This window comes from Ceratotherium simum, chromosome 12 (genome assembly GCF_057802395.1).
Source record: "Ceratotherium simum simum isolate JZ-2026a chromosome 12, ASM5780239v1, whole genome shotgun sequence".
NCBI lineage: Eukaryota > Metazoa > Chordata > Mammalia > Perissodactyla > Rhinocerotidae > Ceratotherium > Ceratotherium simum.
In genome coordinates, this window is record NC_141911.1 from 9,322,052 (window position 1) to 9,334,138 (window position 12,087).

General features: G+C 35.3%; 1 protein-coding gene across 9 annotated transcripts in view; it reads left to right on the forward strand.

Moving 5' to 3' along the window:
- The window catches only part of HMBOX1 (homeobox containing 1), a 184,621-nt gene that overhangs the window by 105,671 nt on the left and 66,863 nt on the right, over positions 1–12,087 (forward strand). For all 9 annotated transcript variants that reach the window (XM_014789900.2, XM_014789901.2, XM_014789899.2 and 6 more), the window contains exon 6: positions 11,256–11,366. In XM_014789900.2, the coding sequence (XP_014645386.1) occupies positions 11,256–11,366 (111 nt within the window). The remainder of the gene's footprint in view (positions 1–11,255; positions 11,367–12,087) is intronic.

The following is a 12,087-nucleotide window of genomic DNA, read 5'->3' on the forward strand; positions in this document are numbered from 1 at the left end:
CTTGTTTTTAAAGATTGTTTTGGCTATTCTGGGTCCCTTGCATTTCCATAGGAATTTTAGGATCACTTTGTTAATTTCTGCAGAAAAGCCAGCTGGAATTTTAATAGAAATTCTGTTGCATCTGTAGATCAATTTGGCGAGTATTGTCATTTTAACAAGGTTAAGTATTCCAATCCATGCATATGAGATGTCTTTCATTTATTTAGCTATTCTTCGATTTCTTTCAACAGTGTTTTGTAGTTTTTGTTGTACAAGTCTTGGACTACTTTTGTTAGATTTATTCCTAAATATTTTATTCTTTTTGACACTATTGTAAGTGTAATTGCTTTCTGAATTTCATTTTTGGATTGTTCATTGCTAGTGGATAGAAATAAAATTCAATTTTGTATGTTGATCTTATATCCTGCAACCTTGGTGAACACGTTTATTCTAATAGTTTTGTGTGTGTGTGTCCGCACACGCACTTGTGCTCATTTGGATTCCTTCAGATCTTCTATACAGAAGATCATGTCATCTACAAACAGAGGTAGTTTTACTTCTTCCTTTCCAATCTGGATGCCTTTTATTTCTTTATCTTGCATTGTTGTCCTGGCTAGAACCTCCAGTACTATGTTGAATAGAAGTAGTAACAGCGAACATCATTGTTTTCCTGATCTTAGTGGCAAAGTGCTCAGTCTTTAACCACTATGTATGATATCAGCTGTGGGTTTTTCATAGAGGTCCTCTATGAAGGTGAGGAAGTTTGCTTCTATTCCTAGTTTGTTGAGTGTTCTATATTGTGAAAGGATGTTGGATTTTGTCAAATGCTTTTTCTGTGTGTATTCAAATAATTCCATGGGTTTTGTCATTTATTAATATAGTGTACTACATCGATTGATTTTCATGTGTTGAATGAACCTTGCTTTGCTGAGATAAATCTCACTTGGTCATGGTGTATAATTTTTTTATATGTTGTTGGATTCAGTTCACTAGTATTTTGTTGAGGTTTTTACATCTGTATTCATAAGGGATATTGATCTCTAGTTTTCTTTTCTTGCAATGTCTTTGTCTGGTTTTGGTATCAAGGTAATACTGGCATCATAAGATGAGTTGGGAAGTGTTTCCTCCTTGCCTATTTTTTGGGAGAGTTTGTGAAGAATTGGTGTTAATTATTTTTGAAACGCTTGGTAGAATTTACTAGTGAAGCCATCTGACTTTAGTTTGTGGCAATATTTTTGAGTACTAATTCAGTGTCTTTACTTGATACGGATTATTGAGATTTTCTGTTTCTTCTTGAATCAGGTTCAATAGGTTGTTCTAGGAATTTGTCGGTTTCACCTAGGTTATATAATTTGTTGGCATACAGTTTATAGAATTCCCTTGTAATCTTTTTTATTTCTGTAAGGTCAATAGTAATGTCCTCTCTCTCATTCCTGATTTTAGTAATTTGAGTCTTCCCTCATTTTGCTTTGTCAATCTATCTAAAAGTTTCTCAATTTTGTTGACCTCTTCAAAGAATCAATTTATTATTTCATTGATTTTCTCTATTTTTCTATTTTCTATTTCATTTATTTCTCCATTCATATATTGTTTCCTTCTGTAAAAAAAGTTTACTCTTTTTTTTTCTAATTTTTTAAGGTGGAAGGCTAGATTATTGATTTGAGATCTTTTTTCTTTTTTAAGAGGCATTTACAACAATAAATTTTCTTCTAAGCACTTCCTTAGCTTTATCTCATATGTTTTGGTATGTTGTATGTGGTATTTTTTTTTAACCATCTCAAAGTATTTTCTAATTTCTCTTGTGATTTCTTCTTTGACTCATTGGTTAGAACTGTGTAGTTTAGTTTTCGCATATTGTGTGAATTTCCCAATTTTATTTTTCTGTTATTTATTTCTAATTTCATTCCATTGTGTTTGGAAACATACTTTGTATGATTTAAAAATTATTGAGACTTGTTTTATGGCCTAACATGTGGTCTGTCCTGGAGAATGTTCTACATACTCTTGAGAGGAATGTATATTCTGCTGTTGTTGAGTGTAATGTTCTATAGATGTTTGTTAGGTTTAGTTGGTTTATAATGTTGTTCAAGTCTTCGGTTTCCTTGTTCATCCTCTGTCTAGGTGTCCTATCTATTATTGAAAGTGGAGTACTGAAGTCTCTAACTGTTATTGTTGAATTATCTGTTTCTCCCTTCAGGTCTCTCAGTTTTTGACTCATGTATTTTGGGACTCTGTTGTTTGATGCATATATATATGTTTTGTGTGTGTGAGGAAGATCAGCCCTGAGCTAACATCCATGCCAATCCTCCTCTTTTTGCTGAGGAAGACCGGCTCTGAGCTAACATCTATTGCCAATCCTCCTCCTTTTTTTCCCCAAAGCCCCAGTAGGTAGTTGTATGTCATAGTTGCACATCCTTCTAGTTGCTGTTATGTGGGACACAGCCTCAGCATGGCCGGAGAAGCAATGCGTCGGTGCGCGCCGAGGATCTGAACCCGGGCCACCAGTAGCAGAGTGCATGCATTTAACCGCTAAGCCATGGGCTGGCCCCGCATACATATTTTTTAAATTATGTCTTCCTCATGAATTATCATTATATCAAATATCATATTTATCATTATAAAATGGCCTTCTTTTGTCTCTCATAACAAATTTTGTCTTGAGTCTGTTTTGTCTAGCATTAGTGTAGCCACTCGAGTTTTCATTTGGTTACTGTTTACATGGTATATCTTTTTCCCTTCTTTTACTTTCAGCCTATTTGTGTCTTTGAATCTAAAATGTATCTCTTATAGACAGCATACCTTGGATCATGTTTTTTTAATCCATTCTGCCAATCTCTGTCTTCTTATTGGAGTGTTTAATCCATTTAAATTTAATTTAATTATGGTGAAGTAGGATTTACATCTGCCATTTTGTCATTTGTTTTCTATGTCTTGTGTCTGTTTTGTTCCCCTGTTGCTCAATTACTTCCTTCTTCTATGTTAAATAGATATTTTCTAGTGTACCAGTTTAAATTCCTTTTATTATATTTTTTTGAGTTATTGCCTCAGTGGTTGCCCTGGGGATTACCATTAGCATCTTAATTTATAACAATCTAGTTCAGATTAATACCAACTTAATTTCAGTAGTATAGAAAAACTTTGCTCCTTTATAGCTTTATTTCTGACCCCCTCCTTTGTGCCATTATTGTCATACAAATTACATGCTTATACATTATGTGTCCAATCAACTTAGATTTATAATTATTGCCTTATCCAGTTTTCTTTTAAATCAAATAGAGATAAAAGAAGTTATAAGGAAAAATACATTTATACCGTCTTTTATATTTACTTATGTAGTTACTTTTACTGGTGCTCTTTATTTCTTCATGTGTATTCGAATTACTGTGTAGTGTCCTGTCATTCAGCCAAAAGAACTCTCTTTAGTATTTCTTGTAGAGCAGGCCTGCTGGCATCGGGTTCTCCCTGGTTTTGTTCATCTGGCAATGTTTTCATATCTTCTTCATTTTGGAAGGATAGTTTTGCTGGATATAGAGTGCTTGTTTGACACTCTTTTTTCTCCCCAGCACTTTGTATAGATGATCCTGCTGCCTCCTGACTTCATGGTTTCTGATGAAAAATAAGCTGTTAGTCTTACTGAGCGTCTCTTGTACGTAATGAGTCACTTCTCTCTTGCACCTTTCAAATTTTCTCTTTGTCTTTGGTTTTCTAGCAGTTTACAGTGTTTCTTGGTGTGGATCTCTCTGAGTTTACCCAACTTGAAGATTATTGAGCTTCTTAGATGGGTATATTAATGTGTTTCATCAAAATTGAGTATTGTTTGGCCATTATTTTTCAAATATTCTTTCTTTACTTTTCTCTCGTTTCCTCCTGGGACTCCCATTATGTGTATATTGGTATACATGATGGTGTCCCACAGGTTTTTGAGGCTTTGCTCTATTTTCGTCATTCTTTTTTCTTTCTATTTCTCATAATAGATTATCTCAATTGACATATCTTCAAGTTAACTGATTATTTCTTCTGCCAGTTCACATCTGATGTTAAGCTTCTTTAGTGAATTTTTCATCTCACTTATACTTTTCTACTCCATAATTTTTATTTAATTCTTTCTTATAATTCCTCTCTCGTTATTGATATTCTATTTGGTGAGGCATTTTTCTTATACTTTCCTTTAGTTCTTTAGATGTGTTTTCTTTAATTCTTTGGTTATCTTTAAAACAGCTGATTTAAGTTTTTATCTAGTAAGTCCAACATTGGGTTTCTTCAAAGACACTTCTTATTGACTGCTTCTTTTACTATGTATGTGTCGTACTTTCCTGTTTCTTTGCATGGTTCATAAGTTTTGTTTTTTAAACTGGATAGTTTAAATAATATAATGTGGAAACTCTGGAAATTAGATTCCTCCCTACCCCTAGATTTGTTGTTATTGCTGTTTGCTGTTGTTGCTCTTTGTTTGTTTAGTGACTTTCCTGAACTAATCCTATAAAGTCAGTATTCTTTGTGGTGTGTGGCTACTGAAGTCTCTTCCTTTTTAGCTTAGTGGTCAGCTAATTATTAGACAGAGATTTCCTTAAATGCCTGGAACCACTAAGTTTCCAAGCTTTCCTGAGGGGCTCTGTATGTGTCTTGGGGCATGCCTTTAATGCTCAAGCAGGCAGTTTATAATTCTGCCTTAGCTTTCACTTTGTCTTTGCACCGTGTCTCAAAGACAGCCAGAGGTGAGAGCTTATGGCTTTCACAGCTCTTGCCTGTGCATGCACATTGCCCTGGTCATGCATATAGACCTAGGCATGTGCACAGCCCTCCGCATGTGCCTGGCCTTCTAGATTCCTAGAAATATGTCAGAGCTTTTCAGAAGTCCTCATAGGTATCTCATTCCTCAGCTTTTTGACTATTTTGGTCAGTGCCTTTTTTGCCCTGTCTGTTGTCATCACTTCAGGCACCTGCAATGTTAAATGGTTGCCATTGATTATTGTCAACAAACTACCTCCCTTCCTTCTCCTCTTCTAGGGAAAAGGCTATTCACACTGAATGAGGTCTGAATCAGTTCAAATAAGGACAAGGCTTGCAAATGGGAGTTTCCAGGGAATTGCCAGACAGGTCAAATAATAATAGTTCTCTTAGAATGGTGTTTAGGGAACTCCAAACCTGCTCTACTCGTTCCAGTGGCTACTAGGCCACTCCTCGTTTTCACTGTGGTTGCAGGAATATTCGTTTTTAAATCTTTTGTGATTCTGGGGCTATGAGAATGGGTGTAGGTCAAGTTAAAATGTCATATAGCTGTTCTTACTAAAATGCAACATTTTTTCTTGAATAAGCACTCCTTGGATTATTGCAAGCCATTGGTTAATTTCCAGAGTTCTGAAAACATTGATTCTGACCATTTTTGCCAGTGCTTTTGTGGTAGAGCGTCTTGTGCTCTCATTGCTTTTATGGAGGACTGGCTTTTCAGAGGTCATTACTCTGTCATTCCCACTGACATCATTCTAAGAGATTTTAAGGAAAGTCTAACCCCCAAAAAATTCCCTGGGAGAATTGTTCTCAAAGTATAAACATGGAAGACAAACATACAAGCATACAAGGACTAAGGAATATAGCACCAATAAACCTGTGCTAATGAAAACTACTCGATGAAGAAATCTTACCAACCAAAAATTAAATTGAAAATACAGAATTCAGGCATTAACTGGAAAAGGGGACAAGAGGAACCTTTTAGGGAGTGTGAAAATAATCTATATCTTGATTTGAGCAATGGTCACGTGTGTATCCGTATGTCAAAACTTATTGAACTATGCACTCAAAGAGTAGTGCACTTCACTGTATGTAAAATATGCCTCAATTAAAAACAAAAATATAGAGCTTAGGAATGGAAAAATTGGGAAACTGAATGGTAGAACTATGAGTAATGGGAATTATGACTCCAGAACAGAATGTAAATGTTGACTATGGAAAAATATCTTCCAAATACCAGGAGTTGGATGTAAAAGCTGGGAAGGGAGATAGGGAAAGTATAGTATATGTATTAGTTGTTTATTGCTGCATAAAATATATGTCAGACTTTAGCAACTTGAAACCTAAATCTCTTTATTATCTCACTTAGTTTCTATGGTCAGGAATCCAGGAGCAGCTTAGACAGGTCATTCTGGTTCAGGGTGTCTCAGGAGGTTTCAGTCATCAGGAGGCTTAACTAAGGCTAGAGGACTCACTTCCAAGATGGTTCACTCGCATGGCTGTTAGTAGACTGCCTTAGTTCTTTCTCACACGGATTTCTCCATAGGTCTAGTTGAGTGGTCTCACAACATGGCAGCTAGCTTCCCTCAGAACCAACTATCTGAGAGAGAGAGCAAGGCAGAAGCTGTAATGTCTTTCATGACCTAGCCTCGGAAGTCATAAACTGTCATTTGTGCCATATTCTCTTGGTTGCACAAACCAACCCTGAAGCAGTGTTGGAGGGATTACAAAAAGGTAGAAAGATGCAGAGGACCATTAGGGGTCAGCTTGAAGGCTGGCTCCCACAGTCTGCTATAGTTTCATCACCTTTTTTAGCCAAGAGCCATGTATGTATAGAATAACTGCTCACAAGTTAGAAAATCGTGCTTCCAACCTCCTAATGTATTTGTATAATCCTTTTTCCTTGCTTTAGTGCACTCTTTTAGGAACCTCATTCTCCCTCTAGAAGCATTTACTAAACTTGAGTAGATCTTTATTTTCATTGTAGTTTATTAAAAATGTTTTTCTTGTGTTAAAATCAAACTAAATTTTATGTTTTTACATTTTAAAATTTTGTCTATAGTATGTCGTCATTTTAGTAATTATTTCTGCCTATTCTATATCTACATATGCTTGGAGTGATCTTGTAAGGAGTGTAGTTATTTCTAAGTGGTAAGAATTTGGGGTTTTTTTTTTGTTAGCTTTCCTCTTTATCTTTCTACTTTCCTCTGAATTGCTTAGAATTCTTTTTTATAATGGGCATGTACTCTGTTTATAAAAAGAAAACCAGACTTTCAAAATAAGTTTTATAATAGGGAACATTCTCATCGCTATTGATTAGAGTATAAAATTGGGTGTAACCTTCTTTGAGGGACAATCTGGTAGTGTCTATCACAAACTTAAATGCTACTCATATACTGTGAATCAAAAATTCCATTCCTGTGAATCGGCCCTAAAATACTTGTTCATATGCACAAAAATATGCATAGAGTGTTCATTATATCATCATTTATAACAGTAAAACATGAGCAACAATTGAAATGTCTAATAATAGGTAAATGTTTAAGTAGGGTATATTTATGGTATTGAAAACCATGTGGCCATTAGAATGGTGAAGATTCATAATATACCACATGGAAATGGTATGTGAGAAATGTTAAGTTACTGTGTATAGAAGAACTCCAAATATGTTTTTTTTTTTTAATCTAGATGTATATATATGTACATGTTTATGTTTTAAATGCATAGGAAAGAGTCTGGAAGGATGCACACCAAACAAACAAGGATACCTCTAGGATAGGAAATAAGAAAGGGGTTGAAGGTGGAGGAAGGACTTTTTTTTCTTCTGCGTGTTTGTGAGTTATTTTTGTGGAGAGTGCATGCATGTATTTTAACTTAATTTTGAGACCTGACTCTGGTCGTACTGTGGAAGGTGTATAGTAGAGACAACTGCAGTTCAAGCACGTTTCACTTTTTCCACTGTGAAATGATCTTCTAATTAGAAAAGATCTGATCATGAGGATTTTGTACTTTGTGGATCTTAGGTGGCTTGTTTTCATCAGAGTTGCTTCAATTGTCCAGGCAAAAGAGGCTGAGATTCCAAACTGCAGGAATGAGGATTGGAGAGAACATGAAGAGAATTTTAGAAGAGAGAAAGTGATTGGATTTAGTAAGCATGTGAGAGTTGGGGAAGAGAGTAGACTGGAAGAAACAGTTGAGATAGGGGACACAGAAAGAAGAGCAGACTTAAAGGAAGAGGGTAATGAATTAAATTTGCTATGTTGAAGACCTGTGGGAAATTCTCATGAAGCTATCTAGCAGATGGTTTGAAAGAACAGTCTGGTGCCCTGGAAGTCATTGGCATTTAGGTATTTTAAATCACGTCTGTTGATAGTTGAGATAACCAAAGGAAGAGTGTAGAGAGTGAGAGAAGATGCTTAAAGATGGAACCTTGGGCACACTAACACGTAAGGAGCTAGCAAAGCAATCCCTGAAGCCTACTGAAAAGTTGCGTTGGAGAGTTGTATCCAGCTTCCAAGGATGGAGATGATGTCAGTGGTCAGTTGTGTCACACTCCACAGAATTTGGAAGGAAGAGGAAACATTTAAATTTGTAGTACTAGGGACTTTGACAAGAATGAGTTGTGGTGGAGAGCCCTCTAGTGGAAGGGAGCATGGCGTTTGAGGAAGTGAAAGGAGCCTGATAGAACTGAAGCCCAGAAAAGAAAAAAGGCTTTTTCATCCTTTGAATACAGTGCAGTGACTTTCGTATTGAAAAGAAATTAATCAGGGTTTGTTTTAGTCCCTAAGTGTATGAAGGTTATATGTAAATTTTCTTTTCTTCTGCCTTGTGAAACGTAAAAAAGAGGTTTTGAGGAGCTAAAACTTGTGGAGAATGACATTTTTTTCAGCTTTGGGAAGTAAGTAGAGAGTAAGAGAAATTTTCTCCTAGGGAGAAGCAACAAAGCCAACAGTAAAGAGAAGGTGCCAGGCCTTTTGACACCTAGCTCAACTGAAGTTCCAAAGGCATGGACCAACCCCAGAAGAATGAGTTAAATAAACCTTATTTATCAGTAAGCTGCTAACTAAGAAAAATCGTTATAAAATGTGTTACTGTACATATTTAATTTTTATAGTGCCTCTTCTGGAAAAACTACCTGCTTTATTACTTTGGTTTCTATATTATATGAAAACTGAGATTAAATTTACAGGGAAGAAGTTCTTTGTTTATTTCCTTCTTACACAAAAGACTAGATAGGAGGATATTCTTTATAACTTCTCTTCCTTTGTTTTATTAAATTAGTAATTATGCATAGAGAAAATTGTGGAACAACATATTTTAACAGTTAACATCACTTACCTCAGAGGGGAATTGGTGAGGGAAGGCTGAAATTAACTCCTTTAGCACTACTTTGTTGTTTAACTTAATTACAGTGTTTATAAAACAACCAATAAAGTATGTAGTGTTTATAGGGAAAGGCTAAAAATAAAATAAATTAATATATATTTGTAGAAAGATTAAGAAAACCATATAGAGGTATATAATATAGGAAGAGTCTGCCACTCTAAATTCATATTGTGTGTCTTTGGCTATATATAAGCTTTTATTACTATACAAAATGGAACGTAGATTATGTAGAAATATATATATTTGTAAAACTGTATACTTTTCATTTATATCGTGAGCATCTTTCCATATTGATATATATCCATTTATGTTTTTAAACACAACATAGAATTTTAAAAACTTTTTGGGGGAATCTTTTTTTTATTGAAATATAACATATACAAAGAAAAGTATCCAAGTTAATGACTTTTACAAAGTGAAGACAAACATACAACCACCATCCAGATCAAGATCAAGAACAATGCTCATCTACATAAGCCTTCCTCCGACTGCCTCCCAGTAATTAACCTCCTCCCTCCTAACCATATGGTAACTGCTGTTCTGATTGCCATCCATATAGATAAGTTGTGTCTGTTTGTTAACTGTATATAAATTGAATCATACAGTTGTGTGTGGCCTTTTTAGGTGTGTGTCTGACCTTTTTTGGCCAACATTATTTTTGTGAGATTTATCCACGTGGTTACATATAGCAGTAGTTTATCCTTTTTCTATTTAATATAGTAGTCTGTAGTAGAATGCATAAGTATCAGAATTTATGCGTTCTCCTGTTGATGGATGTTTGCACAAGCATACAGTGCTAGCTGCCAGCACCTGTATCACATAGATCTTCAATCCATTGGAAAACTGCTGTGAATTACTTGAGAATGTAATCATTTTAGGTTTTGGAAAACTGTTTGAATTTCACCCTTTGAAAGTGAAAAGTGTTTCCAATCAAAGAACCTTGCTTCGCAGTCCAATCTTTCTTTTAACAAAACTCCCCCTTCCCTATTTGCTCAAATTTTCTTTTAACATAGGTTTTCAGAAGTGTGAAAATCTAGGGGCTTGTTTTTAGTGAGTTAAACGTGATCACCAAACCTCCTCCTTCTTCTCATATTAGAGGGTGTGATTACTTCATGATAACCACTCTTCCTGTTGTGTATTATAGCTTTAAACAGGTGTTGGCACAGGTGGTATGCAGTACTATCCAGTTACCATAAGTAATTCCTTGGGAGAGTTGAGAATCTGTTAACCTTCTATGATAACTGAATGGTCTTTTGCAAAGTACCTTATGGGCATATAAGATAGTTTTATCTTTCCTATTATTCTTTGTTTTTGCCAGTTGTATGTTGAATTATTCATTTTTGGAATAGCTATAATGACCAGAAGGAGCATGTGATTCTCATACTAGTATGTTTTAGACATGCTTTTTTACTTTCACGCGTGGAGATTTTTCACATTTCTAATTAATTGCTGTCAAGAACTTCTTAGTGATAGCTGAAAACTACTGCTTTATATTCTATTCGGTTTTTGATAAGTCTTTGTGTTAGAAGAACATCTTTACCTCTTGAGATTTCAAGAGGTCATATTGCAGTATAATTCTAAAAGTCTTCCAGTTCTTAGCTATCTGTACTAATGGTAATGAATGTGAAAATGCCTAAATGAATTAACAAATAAGCGAGAAACCTTATTGAAGAGAGTATTTTCAATGTTCTTAATCTTTTTATCAGTATCAATAATGAATAGCAAAACTTGCTGGCTTGATTTTTTTTTTTTCCTTCTTCTCAATATCTGATAACGTTCTAATATTCTAAACCAGGATTAGGGTGGATGTGATAGTGGTTGAAGGAGCACAAATCTAATCAACTTCTGAAAAATAACTGTTACTTAGGAATCTCTTTATTTATCTCATATTCATGGACCTGGTTTAGAGAGTAGTTTTAGAGACCACTTTCAAGTCTTGGTTAATAAAATATTTTGACCTTTAATAGGTCATTTCTGAATATATTCCAGCCAGTGTAGTCAGTCTTTACAAAGAAGCCCAATATGAAAGAGTTTGCTCAAGTTGCAGCTTCCTTATAGAGCAACACAGAGAATAAAGCACCCAGTAACCTAGAATCAACAGACCCCTCGTTAACTTCCCTGTAATTTCAATACCTACAACAGTTATTTCTCTTTCTACGTAGGTATCAGTCAGAGCCGGATATCTCACTGGCTGTTGCAGCAGGGATCAGACCTGAGTGAACAGAAGAAAAGAGCATTTTACCGATGGTATCAGCTTGAGAAGACAAACCCTGGTAAATATCATTTCCTTTTTTAATTGCATCTGAAATGAGACAAATGTAATTAATTACTTTATTGAATCCATGTGCTGACTTGTCTTCACTAAGGTAGTTTCATACTTGACTCTTGTTCCTTTATGCCAGAGAACACTCAACTATAAAACCTAAGCTCTGGGCCGGCCCTGTGGCTTGGTGGTTAAGTGTGCGCGCTGCGATGCTGGCGGCCCGGGTTCGGATCCCGGGTGCGCATCGAGGCACCACTTCTCCGTTCATCCTGAGGCCGAGTCCCACATACAGCAACTAGAAGGATGTGCAGCTACGACACACAACTATCCACTGGGGCTTTGGGGGGAAAAATAAAATAAATAAAGTCTTTAAAACCTAAGCCCTGATTGTACCAATTTTTAGTTGAGTGCCTAAAATTATCTAGTCATTTTCATTCTTTCCTTCAAGGTGCCTCTTTGTTTCCAGGTTATATGACATTTCAAACCATAGTTTGAAAGAAAGGTCATGATTGTCAGTAGCTGACTTTCTTTTCATCAACCATAGGTATACATGTAAGATTCCATATCTAGTTTTTTTGGTTTTGTTTTTGTTAAAATCTTGTTTTAGTTATTTATCTATAAATAATATAAATTTAATACTTTTATTTAGTTCATGCTATACCATATCCAATGATCTCTGCTAATGATTTTCTGTTTTTAATTCTAATTACCTGGGGGGTGAATGTGTCTTT